Raw genomic sequence first — 17,461 nt, 5'->3', positions numbered from 1 at the left:
TTTGGTAACGGCCGGTGCTTCCCCTTAGTTAAGCTAACTGTGAGCAACGTAACGGCCGTTAGCTCCGTGAGGAGGAGCTGTTTCTCAACAGCAGACAACCCCGGAAAGTAAAGTGGGTGTTCAGTGTGTGTGAAGCTGGTCTCATGTCAGCTCATGGCTCAGAGGCGACGGAGAAAGTAAAGCCTTCATTTATACACCTTTCGGAAAGTCAGCGGTTACTTTTAGCTACTCTCTCATTTTAACATCACGACACAGTGCGCAGCAGCAACGCCCCGGGACTGGTAAGTAGTTAAAATGTGTTTCCAGGAAATGTCAGGCGCAGAAAATCAGTCTAGCATCTGTCAGGAGTTAGCGAGAGGTGGAGAAGTTGTCTTTTAATATATATTCACTCTGTTCACTGCGCTGGTAACACACTAACTACAAACTGCTTGTCAAGTCAAATCCACCCTGAAATTATCAGAAGATTGTTGTCGTTAGGAAACATCTTTACACCTGCCTTAGACTCCTCTCAGAGTTGTTAGCTTTTTCGGCACTTGCTCAATAACTGTTCCAGACTACCACCGCTGTTTATACAACTGCAAACGGGTTTCTTCAAGTAAACAACATTTACTAAAGCGTTTAGACATGTTTGCAGGCTGCAATATGTCTGACAGAGGATACTAGGAAGTTGTTATCCAATTTTAGGTTTTCCTTGGAAGGATGCATATCCCATAAAAAGTCGTTATTTCTTGCCCGAGAGGCCACATGAGGACCAGCTGAGCGACATTAGATTTTCTGCTTGTCACAGTTAATTGATTTGAGTGTCTCTTTGTTTGGATCTCAGCATGAGATTGAAGTTTTATGAGCCTCGCACTGCCTGGTGCTGCTGCAGTTAAATCCTCACAAGGTATTTTAATGACTAGATAGTCACCAGCCTTGGCAGCCAGGAGTTTTTAAAGAAGCATGGTGTCCATATCTAATCATTTGATTTTATTCTGAGTTGCACATCATAATAGTGTCACACTTGCGCTGCGCCCTTTAAAGTTTATGGTATGTGCACATCCGGATTTTTCCAGGGAGCTGCCAGGCTCTGTGTTGGACAGCCGCCCAGGGTGGGTCTTCCACTTCTCCCTGACAAATGATTAAAGCTGCTTTTTGTTTGCTGGTCTGCATGAGTGGTAGTACTCGCCTGGCAAACACAGATGCTAGGTTAACTCCCTCTGCAAGAGAAAATGCCAACAGCTGTTAAAAAAAAAAGCTCAAGAGTTTCTCAACTTCTGCTTTATTATCTTATCCAAATAGGAACACTACGTGGAGATTAACTATCTGTTTTAAGACCGTCCTGGCAAAAATATGCAGAAATAACAAGTTACAGACAAGCAAAACCAGACAGATGTATTCATATATCAAAACACTGTCACACTTTTCAGATATTCTTAAATTAAGGTGATTAAGAAATTCTCCAAAGATAGTGATAGTTATATTCAGTTTCTATCGTGGATATACTCAGGGCTGGGCTAATCCACTTGGAGGACCAGAGAGTAAACCTGAACTGTAGGGACCTATTTTTCTCCCACTTTCTGTGCATTGTTTATGTATTAGTGAGTAATTAGTGTGTGGTAAGTTAATTAAACACACTTGTTTTCGTAGATAAGTAATAACTACGTTTGACTAGTGGCCCCTCTAAAAGCCATGTATTCAGTAGTGTCAAACAAATGAATAATAAGTTAAATTATCAGAACACATTGAAGCTTCTTGGCCCCTGAGGCACTACTGACAGATTGGTTATTTGAGCTGACATAATTAGTGGATCTCGTATATGTCAGACATGCGTAATCCAGACCAACATAATTTCTAAGATATGCAACCAGGGTTAGATGGTGTTAGATTGTTACTCCGTACCAGCTCAAAGACTGTTTACTGTTTAGAATGGCATTGTGAGAAAAACAAACAAACAAATTATTCATATTAACTGACATACTCCCATTAAAAAGAAAAAAGCAAAAATGTTGGTTCAGTAAATGGCAGTAAAAATAAAAAACTATAAGTAGTAGTACTAACTGATGCTGATTCTGCCTCTTAAAGCTGATATTTTCGCCATCGTACTGATGCATCATTAACCTTCACAGCAAAGATAGTTTTGTTGTTGTTATTGACACCAGTGAGTTGTGTTAAGATAGATGTCATGCTATTCTTCCTTTTAGACTGCTATTTAAAGTGTGCTTGTGAGGCCTTTTGCACTGAAGGAAGTACTGTATTATGTGAAGCCTTAATCTGATAATACAACAAGCCCTTGGTTTTTTGTTTTGTTTTGGGGTTGTTGTTTTTTTTTTTGTAAAAGCATGAGACTGTTCAGTGTTATGTTATGGTTCATTATGTTTCATGTTTCATGTTGGCGAGGTCTCCAGCCAGTAGAGGAGGCCAAGTAAGGACTGTTGTTTCAGAGAAGTTGATTTAAGGCAGTATTTAGGATAAGGTTTGGTGTTCCTTCTGATTGTTTACTTCACTTTTCGTACTCTGACATCAGAGCGTGCTTCCTTTTCACAGCTGTGATAGCTCTGGGTAGTGCAAAAAGACTGAAATGGCCTTGAAATTTTTGTTTATAATGCAACTTTGCATACGGCACATAATACGTGTGAAGGTTAGCTCTTTTCTCATCTATAGCCCTCACTTATTATCACAACATAATGTTATTTCTTGCTTTTCAATCTAAGCCCAATAAGGATGTCTCTCACTGAACTGATAATGGTGTGAAGAAATTTGCTGACACAATCTGAACCTCTGGCAGTGTGGTTTTATTGCTTGGCTGTGTCACTACTGTGCCCTGTTTACACTTGAACCAGAATCATAAACTGGCTGAAGGTTTTCTGTGAGGGTTTTCAGTAGCGATGTCAGTAACTTGGGAAAAGAAATATTATTTAAATATTAATTAATTACACCTTTGTTTGTCCTGCTGTGGAAAAGGTTTGCTTAGGACTGGCAGTTTATTAGGTATAGGTAGAGAAAACTAATACCGTCTACATAAGAGAAGGTGTTGATTCATGTTTTTGTAATAGAAAAGTAACACACACCTGTGGTTGAATGAAACATGAAATGTGGCGGGAAGTTGGCAGTTTTAAGTTAATTTGTCGTCTTTTTTGCATTTGAATATAAAGGCGTGGTTGCTGTAATGTGATAGACGCATTTTTTTTGTGAAACAAGCTGATTAGCGGTTGTATTGTATGTTTACACCTTCTCTGTGGGCTTCAGTGCTTTAAGTTGCTCCTTAGAATGGACATCCGGCTCACTAATGGCGTCGTCTCATCTGTAATCATGTTAGTTGATGGTTGCCTTGACATGTAGAGGGCAATTAAGATCTAGATTTGTAAAGCATGTTTGAAAATACTTTCAAGGAACTTTACAACAGAGTAAATGATGAAAAATCAGCAGGAAAGAGGAAGTAAACATAATATCACATCAAAAGCCAAAAGCATTTTAATCAGCCATTTTATGTTCTTAAGTTAGGTTTAATAGCTGATGGCAGCTGAACCAACCTGAGCTTCTTTTAGCAGCCATGATGGCTTTTGAAAATTGGAAATAAAACCTAATTTTTGAACTTTTTATCCATCCGAGGCAGAACAGACCCCCTGAGCGGGAATGTGGACTTCACAGTTCTGGGGGTCAGAGATCTTTGCTCACCGTTTATGGACTCATCAATGCTTGAGACTAACATTTCCATCACATTGCATTAAATCATGGATCCTGATTTTGCACGAGACCCTTAAGCTGCTTATGGCTCCAGATGAAAAGTTCACTGGGGCTTACAGCGAAAGAATGTAAGACTTGTCTGAATACTTTTCTTCACACTGGTCATATGATGCATTCACGTTTTCTTCTTTGAAATGTTTTGACCGGAACTGGTCAACCATGACAAGTGAAATCCAATAGCTATCATAATGTGCTTCTTATTCTCATTGTGCACAAAAACTCACGTCTCTGCTTAAGTCCTGAATCAAAATCAACAAGTTACTAAATTGTGGAAAGAAACTACAACTACTTTCTCCCCACAGTGATAGTGAGTCGACAGAAATTTGACTGTGGTCTGTTTCAGTGGGTATCTGTGACTGGAGAAGGGCAGATGAATTGAAAATGCTTCCTGTCACTGTGTCAGCGTTAAGAAACACACATTACACATATTAGTCTTGCATAATATTGGAACAGTGTAAAAGTTATATATATGTATATGTCCAGCGTCAAATAACATACAGTATGCGAGCCTAATGGAGGTGAACCCGAGCCTGTTTCTTTTGTTACCTTTAAGATGTGGGGCAAATTGATGTTAGGCCATATGCATGCAGAATTAGTTGTTCACAAGTTCAGCCTGCATGTTCTCACAGACACATTTTCACTGGTCCTTTAGATTATCGCTAAACTGATTTCCACAAGTCCAGCAGTTGTAGGACTTGGCACATTTTGTAATTTAATAGGTCAACAAAAGAATGCTTTGCAGATAAAACTGCCCGGACAAAAAACTTAATCATATGTGTTTCATCTTAAGTGTCACTTATATTTTCCATATTTTTGCTTGGTTCCATGTCGCTGTATACACTGTATCACAGTAAGTGTGGGAAGAATGTGAGCCTCCCTTGTGCTGTGTCTGGTATTGACTTGATGTACCATTGTAATGGAACACAATGCACAGTTGTGGTTGCATAAATATTTAATAAACCATAAATATTAGCATCTGTAGTAGAACAATATGGTCTTCGTGTTACTCTACTGGTTTGATTTCATGGCTGTTCTTAGCTGACATGCAGCGGTTTGACGATGGAATTCATTCAAAGATGATAACCTACAATTAAATGTTAACTGCATACTGTTAAATGATCCAGCCGACCTGTGAAGGCGACAGACGAGACAGCAGGCTGAATGCCGTTCACAGAAGCGTGATTTGACAGAACCACATTAGCAGAAAATCAATTCCTAGGCCTCCTCTCAGGACTGTGTGGGGATGTGCTGTACAAACCGGGCTTGGCTGACATCTCCCTCATTCTTCTGTTAGTTTTGTTCCACCTGTTAGCATCTAAAGAGCGGTGACCAAGTGAAAGAGGGGGTGACTAGTTAGCAAGTTAAATGTTAGTTTCTCTCAGTTTGCTCCAAACTTGAATTATTTGCAAATGTTTGTTGAGGTTTATTTTCAGCAGGTCGTGGGGTGAACACACATTTGTTGTGCCAGTGAGCTTGTGTAAAATAAACTGGAGTGTCCCTATTTATTGTAGTTATGGAATATGTCACCCCGTGTGACTGTGCGGCTTCTTGATTCGTTTTAGTAGTTTTTGGACAACAATTATCTGTGGCACAGAGGAAATAGCTTTCTCAGGCTTTGGCTACTCAGGTATCACTCTCTTGAAGGAAAAATGTTGTCTGTAGTCTTTTAACAGGATTTTAAGCATCCAGAGCTTCATGCATTTTAAAGTTCCCCTGCTGTTTGAGTTGTTGGACGAGATGGAAACTGTCGGTCTGTGGGTTCGGGACCAGATCACTTGTCACCATAGACATGATCCTCTGTCCACTGTCTTCACTGTGTCATGTCATCATTCATTTTTAAAGAGGGACTGAGTGGTTTTGTTTGTGTGTTTCAGAAATTAAGCGCTCACTATGTCTGATGGGGACTATGATTACCTCATTAAATTCCTAGCCCTCGGCGATTCTGGCGTGGGAAAAACGAGCTTCCTCTACCAATACACGGATGGCAAATTTAACTCCAAGTTCATCACTACAGTTGGAATAGACTTCAGAGAAAAAAGAGTGGTAAGTTCAATCAATTTTGAATTAAACTAAATCAGGTAAGCTTTGGAATTATTGGTATTTTTCTTTATTCAAGACTTCAGTAAAAGCAGACAGAACTTTTGCGCTTCTGGTGTAACATTTCCTGTTCTCCATTTGTGCTACAAGCAGTTACGGCTGCCTAATTGGGCTCTTAACTGCATTCCTACGCCATTTGGTAACTCCCTTGTAACAAAAGACTGCTGATGAATGTTGCAATAGAAGTCTGAGTAATGACTAATGTTGGTGAGTGGCAGGCAGCTCCCTCCTTAAGAATAAACACTTCATACCATTGGCAAACAGCTGAGCGTTGTTCATATTTACTCAGTATTCACTCTTTAACTGTGCTGAACTCCAGAGCATATCGCCTGAATGACATATCATATGTATATAATAGCTATACAGGGCATTCACTCAGTCCAGTACAGTTTATGTTAGGTGACTGTCTGTCAGTGCCCATCATTATCTTTCTATTTTTTCACGTCTGATAAAAAAATATAAAGATACAAGAACATTTTACAATAAAGGTTTTGACAGCTGTGATTTGAAAATAGAAATATCACAATTAGTTATATCAAATAGAATTTGTATCAAATATATGACAAATACACCAGTAACACTGTGGCTGTCAGTCCTGGAGTCACATGCATGCAGCCGCATACAGCAGCAACACTGGAAAACTCTTAAGACTAAAGACTTAATGCTGCTTTTAAGCTTAAATAGTTTCATAAGCCACCATTACTGACTAATAAAAAGTATTTATTGCCACCCCCAAAAGTGACGCACTGTTGAATGGATCAATTAAAAGATGTGGATAATATCTAAATGTAGGAAATGTGTTGTGAAATCAAATTTAATTCTTGTTATGTTCCGGGCTGTTGGGTGAAACCTCAGTACCACAGACGTGTTTCTGCAAGCAGCTGGTATCCACTTTTCTATGAATGATCATATTATTGCTGCAAAAAAAAAAAAACCTGAAAAGTTTTTCACTTATGAATTCAAAATGTTTTGAAAATAAAGCCAAAAGTTATTTATCAGAAAAGAGTTTGTCAGATAAAGTGCAAATATAGCTACATGTTCTTTTAAATTGTTTAAATTTGACATTTTAATTTCTTTAAAATGGGTAAGAGCAAGATTTTATATGTGATGAACTTTTGGAAGAGCACAAAAGATACAACATGGGTGTTCATATTGATTTAGACACTTCAATTCTCAGTTTTTCGGTTACGCTATGAAAAGATGTCTACGCTCTGCAGATCAGCAACAAGCCATGTTCCCACAGCTCAACAATAGACACCGAATGTTGTTTTATAGCTGTTGATATCATGTTCAAAATCAGTTAAATAAATGCAGAGTGCATCCAGTTTGTTTGACCTCATTTGTCTCTCTTTCACTCAGAATTACAAAACAGTGGGTCCAGATGGCTCTTCAGGTAAAGGACAGAAGATCCACATGCAGCTGTGGGACACTGCAGGGCAGGAGAGGTACGTGAAGTGCTTCTACCTCACCTACCTAAAACCTGGTCCGGTCACACCTGGTCAGATGTGTCTTTTTCCACTATTAATTATGTTTCTCACAAAGTGTGTTTTTTATCGGTGTGGTTTCAGGTTTCGGAGTTTAACAACTGCCTTCTTCAGAGATGCTATGGGTTTCCTCCTCCTATTTGACCTCACAAATGAACAAAGTTTCCTCAATATCAGAAACTGGATGAGTATGTCCTCTGATATATCACACTGAATGTACACTGTTAGTGAGTAAATGACATTTGACAGTATTAAGTTTGTTTTTGACTGTCAAAATACTTCCAGTCTGCCTCATGTAGAACTGACACCAGGCTCATGCCAGACTCGGAATATTGTATTATTAAACATGTAATCTCACAGTTATGAATAAGTCTTTTAATTTTTATTCTGTCTTAGCCTACTGCTACAACTGTGCTCAAATTTCTTATTTCAGGAGAATACAATACATCACTGATGGCTTTCTCAAAACTTTTCTCAAAAACAAAGATATTACCAATTGAAATGTTACAAAATTAAAAGACCTGATACACATTAAATCACTGACTGTATCTCCCAGGTCAGTTACAGATTCACGCATACTGTGAGAGTCCCGATGTCATTCTGTGTGGCAACAAATGTGACCTGACGGATCAGAGAGCAGTGAGTGAAGGCGAAGCCCGTGAGCTGGCAGAGAAGTACGGGTATGTCTCCGTTTTGATCCGTCTGTCCATGAACCTCTCCCTCGAGTGTTTGTCAAGAAGGCAGTGGTTGCATTGTTTGCCAAAGTCTGCGCAGGAGAGTGTCAGTCTAAATCGGTCCTCCTCAAAAAGCAAATATTTGTGCACATGTGCAAATTATCCTGCTGGACACACCTTTACTAAAAACACAGATATTAAGAGTGGAAAAGCTCTGTGTAACAAGTTTTATGTTTAAGAATAGATTATGGGTTTGTGGTGTTTTTAGGGGAGCTGCATCTCCTTAAAGTTACTTTTTATGGTTCTGCGCCGGTGATAGCGATGACATGAAATTCTTCAAATTTGGCATGGATGTACATTTGGACTCAAGGCTGGACTGATAAGTCTGTAAACGAAGACACCATGTTGCTCACTGGATATTATTAACTTGAATCATATGTGTCAGTATAGTAATAACTTCCATTTTGCCAAGAACTAAATTTAATACTGTACTTTTTCATTGAATTCCTTCAAGGACTCCACTACATATAGTCCAGATAAACATGCAGCTTAACTGGTGCACTGAGGCATACATAAACATGGTACCTGGTAGCAGCAGTCTGTGTTTGTTATTAATATTTTTTTCCTGACAGAATCCCATACTTTGAGACAAGTGCTGCAAACGGGCAGAACGTCGGCCAGGCTGTGGAGGTTCTGCTGGATCTTGTCATGAAAAGGATGGAACGATGTGTAGACAAGTCCTGGATCCCTGATGGGACCGTCCGAGTCAATGGCCCCACCAACCCAGACGTCGCAGACAGCTCTGACAGGAGTAGATGTGCGTGTTAAAGTGATGAGGAGCCATTTTGGTTGCATATCTGTGTTCATAACTTGTAATGCTGATGTACTTGACATGCTGTATTATTTGTCAGTACAAAGTTAAGTGCATTTTAAGTATGGGCATTTTCATTTCGATTCATGTAACTCTTGAAAAATTCATTCACATAGGAACATGGGACATTCATTTGTTAGGATGCATGGCTGAAATGTCTGACTTCAACCACCAGCTGCATATGCTGATCTTATTTTCAAGTATAAACTGTGCCCTCCAAGTTGCAGCAAATTGAGCTGCCCTGCCAGATGTGTTATGAATATGCTGTTAATACTCTTTTTATGTTATAATGTTAGTGTAGACTCGCACTGCGATTCAAGAAAGATACTACTTCTCTTTCCCTCTCTGGTGTCATATAAATGTTGACTGTATGGTAGTTGAGAGTAATTGGCTGTGGTTGTATTTTTGCTAAACTTAAGGTAACCAGTTATGTACTGCTGATGCCCTTCAGAATGTCCAGCTGCAGTCTCACTGCTGCCACTGCTAGAAAAAAAATGTGTCTCAAATGGACTGTTTAATGTTAACTAGTTATCACTTTCTTTTCAAAATCCACAGTAATGCATGTTTGCCTCCAAAACATGAATTGTGGACTACAGTCTGATAAAGTCAGCAACACTTCATTATGTGCAGTGATGAGTTAACACTGATGCTCAGTAGTTTGATAAGAAGAGCAATAAATATGTCATAAAAAGCAGAAGTAAAAGCTGAGCAGTAACTCAGGCAGTTCATCCTGCTGTACGAAAGACCCATGCAGGGTAAAAACATAAACACAATTTTAAATTAAATTAAAGTAATTCAAATGCAAAATTCTACTGTAGCTTTTGACCGGACAACTTGACTTTTATCTACCTTTTAAAATAAAATATCAGTTCTGGTGACAATTCAGTTGATTGCATTTTAATTCAGTGTTGCAGATTTTTATAAAATCCATCCAAGTTCCATCTTCAGTCCTGAAAGTGTGCCATGGCTCTCCCCTCTGCAGCTCCTGTAGGGTCATTAAATAACCACCTCACTATTGTATTGTGACCATGATTCACTTGTAATGAAGCCCACCGTTTTTAGTTATAGAAGTTTTATAGTAAACAGGATTTTTCTTAGGTGAGAGAGATACTCTCACCTTGTTCCCAGAGCACAGAAATGTTAGCAAATGAGAAAATTAGTTATTCCAGGGGTTCCCACATTGTTTCATAGTGTGGGTGGTTGGTCACCTTCCCTTAATCAACAGTCATCTCTGGGGCCATATTGAAGAATTAGTACCGTTTTATGAAACAAAATATTGAACGTCAGGGAAAACGAGCACAGGTGCTTCTCCAACACAGTTGTTTTCTAATAAACGTGGCCACTGATTACGCTGTCATCCACTAATTTAATCAGATGTTTGACAAAAAAAGAGAATTTACACCTAGTAAACTGATTTGTCCCTGCTGTAATAGTTCCATACACAAATCCACAGTATTTGTATTTCACTGCCATTCTGTCCTGTATAAAAGGGTGCATGTGATGTTTTAGGTAAGACACATGAGTTTATTTTTCCACTCACATTTTTAATCCACATATTTGAAAATCTATGACTAAAGTTGAATTTGATCACATTTTAAAGACTAAAATGCAATATTTCGTATTTTCAACTGTGCCATACACTTTCATATGCAAAATATGTAAATTATGTCCAAAAATAAACATTTTTATTTATGTATTCCATGAAGCAGTGTCTCATTTTATATAAATAATCTTCAGTATGAATCTTTGTATAAATGCAGTTATTTCATGTTCCATTAATACAACATATGACACTGAAGGTCAATCATCTCACTATAATATAGAAAATATTCAACCCACTCATCTTTGTTTTGTGATGCTACAAACTAAATTTAAAATGCATTTAATGTTCTCTGTCTTATTTATGCGCAGAGTCTCATGATGGCAAGAATATTTTATTTTAAGACATAATTCTTCTACAATTTAGACTGTTAGCAGCCAGTGCAATAGAGACTCTTAATACAGGTCCAAGCACATGATAGCATGTCATGGCAGTAATAACAATTAATTTGCTTTAATGTTGTCACTGAATTTCAAACTTCTTGAATCTGTAATGAATTCAGACTACATCCTCATTAGTTGTAGGAAAACTCACAGTCTCAGAACTGGTCAAAGTTTTGCCTTGTTGGGTAAGAGGCTGCAACCACCGTAAACTCCGGCAGGGGGAAGCACCGCTCCGCCACTCCTCCAACTACGAGTGTATTTTATCCCGTGAAGAAGTCACACCACCAAACTCAAACAGCCTGTAGAGGAGTGTTTACGGAGGTATCTAATACACTTTAGATTTGTTTTGGCAATTTAATATCTCATTTCTGCAACATGATTTACCAAGGCGATTGTTTTTACTGAAGGCCAAAGTTTAAAACCAATAACAAGACGGTCCATCTGCCTAAAGCTCAGAAGTTATATATTTTTATATTTTAAAGAAAGTTTTGCTTTAGCATTAGCTAGCTAGCTAACGTTAAGCTGTTTGGTTTTTGCGTTGTTATTTTCTCAAAGTTTGACACACGATGAAATAACGTAACGCAGAATCAAACAGGACCAAAATGGTTTTCTGTTTTACTCAGCGTCAAGTTATGAATCTTTTATTTGTCATTTTGCCACTATAGTGCTAGTGTTAGCTAGCTAACGTTGCCTTAATTAAATACTAATAAAATTGTTTTCCGGTCATGTTTAAATTATGTAACTGACATATGAGCAGAATGACATTTAGCTGAAAGTATCTATCGTCTTGTTAAATCTATTTGGGTATGCTTATGTGAAGACGAACCTTGCTTACGTTTCCGGTGAAAAAAATAATTAGAACATATACAGATGAACGTACTGGCTAATGTATCTCATGTGCACAAGTTATATTTTCTCGGTTGTATCCAGCACATTCACACAAGTAGTGTAAGCATCCATGTGGACCAGACTGAACAGGATAATAACCAGTGTGGTGAAGGGATACATAGGATTACTCTCAAGAGAGAAACTTCACTTGACGTTAGATGTATAATAAGTGTGTGTTTATCCTTGCAGAATGCCTTTCCATTTCTGCCCCCAGTGTGGAACAAAGTTGAAGCCTGATTTCAGATTTTGTCCATCATGTGGGGAGAAGCTTCCCTGTTCTGGTGATGAATCTGTGCCTCTGAGTTCGACGACATCTCTAAGTCTCTCTCCACCCAAAAGGGTTGCGGCAGCAACATCAGTGGTTAAAAGAAGCCTTGATTCAAGCACAAGTTCTGGGCCAGCTGAAAGTAAGAGTAGATATCTTGGCAATATTTTCTTAGGGGTTGTTTTATCTATACATTTTATACTTTGTGTGGTTATAAACCTTGGGTAGTGTAAATTCTACTCTTTCTACAGCCTCTGAATGTGTCACGTCAACTCCAGTTACACCTCGTCCTGCGCTGCGAAAGACCCGTAACTCCCTTCGCCTGGACAAGGAGGTTAAATTCAGCGTTAAAGATGCCTCTCCACCCACAGTGCCCTCCACTCCTCCTGTCCATTTTAACAGGACCGAAGGTTATTACAGTGATTTAGAAGCAGATACTCTGCTATGCTGTTATATTAGTGTAAAGCAAATGTGTGTAACATGTAGCTTTAACCCGGGCGGCACGGTGGTGCAGTAGTTAGCACTGTCACCACCAAGCAAGAGGGTTCCAGGTTTGAATCCCAGTGTGGAGTTTGCATGTACTCCCTGTGCCTCCATTCTCCGGGTACTCCGGCTTCCTCCCACAGTACCAAAAACATGCACGTTAGGTTAATTAGCTACTCTACATTGCCCCTAGTTGTGAGTGTGTGGTTGTCTGTCTTTGTGTGTTGGTCCCTTGCTATGAGGCGACAGTGCTGTGTCGGTCCTGTGACTGGCTGGCAACCTGTCCAGGGTGTACCCCGCCTCTCGCCCATAGTTAGCTGGGATAGGCTCCAGCTCCCTGCGACCAGATAAGTGGTATAGAAAATGGATGCACGGATGAAGCTTTAACCAGGCGACACTTACTGGTGGCACAGCTCTAAATAAATCAAATAATTTCACTTGTCAGCGTACTGTGTTGCAGTGTCTCGCTCTTCCCTTTTGTCATAATCGTTTTTCTCATCTATTTTGATTGTGGCTGGATCCATATGCAGTCAGGGGAAATCTCTCCAGCCCTGCAAAAAGGAAAGCGGAGGAATCAACAGTAGACAGCTCTCCTGCAGCTGTCATCTCTCCAGTTTCCTCACCAATCTCAAGGTCTCCTTTAAAAGGTGAGCAAAAACTTTCACTATTACACACAACATGAATTGTTACTGGCATGTTTATCGAAGTTCATGAATAAAGTTCAGCCTCCCACTAGAGAGTGACAGAAGTTCAAGAACAACAGCAGCTTCCTTTTAAGAAAACATAACACACCATACACTTACTTTTACATTAAATGGATGGTTCTTGAAGGATTTGATGTAAAGAGATATGAACCACCACGATGTTTGAGTGATGTAAGGTGCAAAACCTTGAACTGGTGTTAATTTTCAGTCAGCCTGTTCACTTGTTTGCTTTCAAGTAGCCAGATTTATTTAGTGTTTCGCTCTGTGTATGCAACCTTTTCGTTTATCGTATATGACACATAATTGGTTGGTCATGTTTTTGTATACATGCCCTACAGGTAAAAGCAAAGCCAAGAAGGCAAAGCATACGCCTGCTGTGGAGCCGCTACAGGAGGGTGAGGAGGTGGCAGACACGACGGGCAAGAAGTGGAAGCTGGTGGAACTGCTCAGTCAGAGCACAACAGAGCTCATGTATGAAGGTGAGACTCAGCGCACGATGTCAGACAAATTCTGGAAGGTAAAAGGTAACTAAACCGTCTGGTATCCCTCAGTCATCACATTTACTATGAAGTTCTTTAAGCATCCTAACAAGACAGATTACAGCAAACCACATATTCAAAAATGTACATTCATAAACTGAAAAAGAAAAAAGTTTTGATTAAATTTACATTTCAGTAGGACTTTGGATGATAATAATTATTGTTTTGGATACTGTGAACAAGTAATACGAAGATTTTATAAACATAACTAGTGACCATTTGTAAGAAAGCCAAATTAAACAAAAATGTATGATAATATTTTCGTTTGCGGTCTTTGGACGAAGTTAATGTGTCTTTCAGTGTGTCTTTGGTCCACAAAGTCTGCTTTAATGTAGTTATCAAAGCAGAATTTGTACCAACAGTGTGTAATAAGATGGTTAACCCAGTTCAGGGGAGAGATCGGCAGTTGTCTACAGCGGGATGTAAAAATATACTGTTACAAAAAAATAAATTATCAGCAGAAAAGAGTCTTATTATCACAATTGAATAATATTGTTTTGTCCTTTTCATCTTTACAAACAGTTTCACGATCCAACTCCAAAGAATCAGATCACATCCTCAAACTGGTAAGTGCTGCCTCAACACTCGTAGTAAAAAGTTTACGTTTCCATCCAAAAAGTTTTGAATAGTTTGAAACGAGTCACCCCGGTGCCATAAATATAGAAATAATTGCTTTCCCATAAATTGTTTTTATTTAACCTCTGTTTCCTCCTGTTTCCCTGAGTGGGGTGAATAAAGTTTATTCTTCTCTTTCTTCCTGTTAGGGAGCTAAAGATGGAAGAATCTTCAATGAGCAGAACTTTTTGCAGAGAGCTGCCAAACCTGCATCTTGTGAGATTTCAATATGTTTCCTTTCAAGTTTAGCAACTCCAAACAATTCTTTTAGCTTCAGATATTCTGTTATTCTGCAGTCTGTCAGTGTTCTGAGGGCTAAAGGAGAAATTAAAACAAACATAGCAGCAGTAGAGTTCATAGATATTTGTTATATATTTATTTTTGCTCCAACAGTCCGGTAACAAAGTTTGAGATGATCAGAAACAAAAGCTCTCGCGCTGTGAAAAAAGGTTCCAGGCAGTTTGTGATCTGGTTACACATTAGCACATAAAATTATCCATCTTTCATTTCATCATTCGTTTGGAGTAAAGCAGAAGTGGACAAGATCTGACTCAATAGGAGCATCAGCAGCAGTTCAGATTTGTCAGGAGTGTGACTTCACACTGGTATCACAGATGCTAATCCTCCTATTAAAACTTACTGTCGCTCTGTAGTGGACAAGTGGGTCAAACAAAACAAGATGGATTTTCTGGGGATTCCTTCCTGTGTTGGCTTTGGTCTTCATGCAGATTCCTACAGGTGGGAAAAATAAGTGTGAATATTCTCTCACACACACACACACACAATAAATTTTACTTTAACTCACAGTTCTGTTTTGTTTTTTGTTTTTTTTTTAAGGTTCCTGATTTTCCCCAACATGGGTCAGTCTCTCAAGTCTGTCATGGAGAAAGAAGACAAGCTTTTATCAGAGAAATCGGTTCTTCAGCTCGCCTGTAGAATAGTGAGTGGACTTTGAGGATTGTTTTAGCCAGAATATTTTGAATGTTAGTGGACAAAAACGATCCAGAACCCGTAAAGAACTGTGATGCCTCATAACTCAGTATCGATTATCATTTCTTTCTTCTTACAGTTAGATGTGCTGCAGTATATCCATTCAAATGAGTACGTTCATGCTGATATTAATGCAGAAAACATTTACATCAAACCAGGACAGAAATCACAGGTGGGAAATATTCAAAAGTACAAAGTGTTATCTATCTGTGCGAGAATTGAATTGAAATGTGTTTTATGCTGACCACTCTTTCCTTGTGTGTTTGGGGTTAGGTGTACCTGGTAGGATACTGCTATGCCTTTAGGTTCTGTCCAGGTGGACAACATGTCGAGTACCGTGAAGCCAGCAGGACACCACATGAGGGCACCATTGACTTTATCAGCCTGGACGCACATAAAGGAGCAGGTGAGTCACTTCTGTGGTTCACTGATTTCCTGTTCCACTAATGCCAGTGATTCATTTCACTCCACAAGCTACTGTGAACCAAACAAGATTTATTTTCTTCCCTTTGTGAGAAATGCCTGCAGTCCTCCTACAGTCCATCTGTCTGCAGAGCCACACGGGCCTCACAGAATTAAACCGATTCGTTTTTGCTTTTTTTTCCTCTTGTGGTGTTGACTGTGATATTCTTTAGTCTGAAAGGTTCTTTCAACATTTGACTTGTTTGACTGTTGGTAAAATGCACATCTGATGATGGTTTTGTGGTGCTGATGTTGTCACCACTGCCTGTGTTCTCCTTTCAGCTCCGTCTCGACGCAGCGACCTGCAGTCTCTGGGTTACTGCATGCTGCATTGGCACACCGGGATGCTGCCGTGGACCGTCCACACTCACCCGGACCAGGTAGCCACAGAGAAACAGAGGTGAGAGGGCGCTGATCATCAGACTAGTAGGACAAAACCCCCAAAGATCATATGTCTCAAAATAAGTTTTCTTTTTAGGTACATGAAGGATGTTCCTGCACTGTTGAGTCACTGCTTTGGGAAGAAGAGAGTTTCCAGTGAGTTAAAATGTTTGTTATTTAACATAAAACAAGTGTGTGATTACATGTCGTTTGCTCATACGTCTCTGTGTGTGTGTGTGTGTGTGTGTGTGTGTGTGTGTGAAGGTGCATTTCAAACATACCTGACTACAGTGATGACTCTGCAGTACCTTGAGCAGCCAGACTATCCAGCACTGAAAGCCAAACTCAGCGCTGCTTTACTGCAGCTGGGAGGATCACTCGAGCAGCCACTCAGTTTTTAGGTGAGGACAGACGTGTGTGTGTGTGTCCAGGGGGACTTTACACCCCTTACACCCCCAAACAGGAAAGCTAAAACATGCTGTTATGTTGAAATTTAAGCACATTGTGTGTTACTGTGTGATAGTGATATCCACATGTCTACTGTGCTTTATTTGTAGAGAAATGGAACAAAAAGAAGACAAGTTGAAGAAGACAGTTTAGCTGGTTTTATCATGCTGATGTTTTACTGTACTGAAAGCAGAATGTTGTAGAGTTTACTGTGTAAATAATTTGGGTTAATGGATTTAATTGGCGTCATCTTTTTATTCATTCATGACATTGTTCTGGTTTCACAAAGACTTTGCACTGTGGGGTTTTAGCATTTTAATAATTTTGATGTACAGGGTTTGTGTGATGTTGACACTTTTGTGAGTTTCGGTGTGTCACAGTGATCTTCTAAACTTTGTCTGGTTTTAGGTGTTTTAATTTAATTTTAACCTCCATTAAATTTTTTGGCATGAACTTACTGTCAGACATTTCCTGAAGCCGAAACAACACACAGACGAAAATTAACTCAACTCCATCAACCTGTTGTTTCCATGTATGTAGTTAATTTGCCTGTTGAAATTGGTGCATTTCTTGTGAAAATGTGCCTTTTTGTCCTCCATCCATCTCCTATGCCAGTTATCCGTCAGGGTCGCAAGCGAGAGGCGGGATTCACCCTGGACTGGTCACCAGTCAATCGCCGACACACAAAGGCAGGCAACTACACACGCACACCAAGGGGCAATTTAGAGTAGCCAGTTAACCTAATGTGCATGTTTTTGGGACTGCGGGAGAAAGCACACGAACACATCGTTTATGCCTACAAGAAAACATCACACATGCTAGTTCTTTCGACGCTTCGACACTCACACACAC

The 17,461-nt window shown here is 39.4% G+C and overlaps 2 protein-coding genes across 3 annotated transcripts; both read left to right on the top strand.

Moving 5' to 3' along the window:
• The first annotated feature begins 60 nt into the window (after positions 1 to 60).
• rab27a (RAB27A, member RAS oncogene family) lies at positions 61 to 10,553 on the top strand. Its single transcript, XM_046386150.1, has 6 exons — positions 61 to 281; positions 5,601 to 5,769; positions 7,183 to 7,268; positions 7,392 to 7,495; positions 7,864 to 7,987; positions 8,614 to 10,553. Exons 2-6 carry the CDS (start codon positions 5,617 to 5,619, stop codon positions 8,807 to 8,809), a joined length of 663 nt encoding a protein of 220 aa, XP_046242106.1. The 5' UTR covers positions 61 to 281; positions 5,601 to 5,616; the 3' UTR covers positions 8,810 to 10,553.
• A 482-nt stretch (positions 10,554 to 11,035) lies between these two features.
• vrk3 (VRK serine/threonine kinase 3) lies at positions 11,036 to 17,062 on the top strand. 2 transcript variants are annotated; one of them, XM_046386140.1, is made up of 15 exons: positions 11,036 to 11,156; positions 11,913 to 12,130; positions 12,240 to 12,398; positions 13,002 to 13,118; positions 13,514 to 13,654; positions 14,237 to 14,280; positions 14,479 to 14,545; positions 14,983 to 15,067; positions 15,167 to 15,269; positions 15,399 to 15,491; positions 15,593 to 15,725; positions 16,064 to 16,181; positions 16,260 to 16,318; positions 16,427 to 16,563; positions 16,720 to 17,062. In XM_046386140.1, exons 2-14 carry the CDS (start codon positions 11,914 to 11,916, stop codon positions 16,561 to 16,563), a joined length of 1,473 nt encoding a protein of 490 aa, XP_046242096.1. In that variant the 5' UTR covers positions 11,036 to 11,156; position 11,913; the 3' UTR covers positions 16,720 to 17,062. The 2 variants fall into 2 exon arrangements, with proteins under 2 accessions (XP_046242096.1, XP_046242089.1); XM_046386133.1 differs by having other exon boundaries at positions 11,913 to 12,136.
• The last annotated feature ends 399 nt before the right edge of the window (positions 17,063 to 17,461 follow it).

This window comes from Scatophagus argus, chromosome 1, assembly GCF_020382885.2.
Source record: "Scatophagus argus isolate fScaArg1 chromosome 1, fScaArg1.pri, whole genome shotgun sequence".
In the NCBI taxonomy this organism is placed as follows: Eukaryota; Metazoa; Chordata; class Actinopteri; family Scatophagidae; genus Scatophagus; species Scatophagus argus.
Note: the sequence above shows the minus strand (reverse complement) of the source record. Positions and strands in the feature narration are given on the sequence as shown.

What these genes read in the sequence shown, in the direction of transcription:
- vrk3 (XM_046386133.1), top strand. Translation starts at nt 11,914, where the DNA reads ATGCCTTTCCATTTCTGCCCCCAGTGTGGAACAAAGTTGAAGCCTGAT. An exon ending in AACAGAGCTCATGTATGAAG is followed by an intron (nt 13,655 to 14,236) that starts GTGAGACTCAGC and finishes CTTTACAAACAG; the next exon opens with TTTCACGATCCAACTCCAAA. An exon ending in TTCAGCTCGCCTGTAGAATA is followed by an intron (nt 15,270 to 15,398) that starts GTGAGTGGACTT and finishes TTCTTCTTACAG; the next exon opens with TTAGATGTGCTGCAGTATAT.
- rab27a (XM_046386150.1), top strand. Translation starts at nt 5,617, where the DNA reads ATGTCTGATGGGGACTATGATTACCTCATTAAATTCCTAGCCCTCGGC. An exon ending in ACTTCAGAGAAAAAAGAGTG is followed by an intron (nt 5,770 to 7,182) that starts GTAAGTTCAATC and finishes TCTTTCACTCAG; the next exon opens with AATTACAAAACAGTGGGTCC. An exon ending in GACACTGCAGGGCAGGAGAG is followed by an intron (nt 7,269 to 7,391) that starts GTACGTGAAGTG and finishes GTGTGGTTTCAG; the next exon opens with GTTTCGGAGTTTAACAACTG.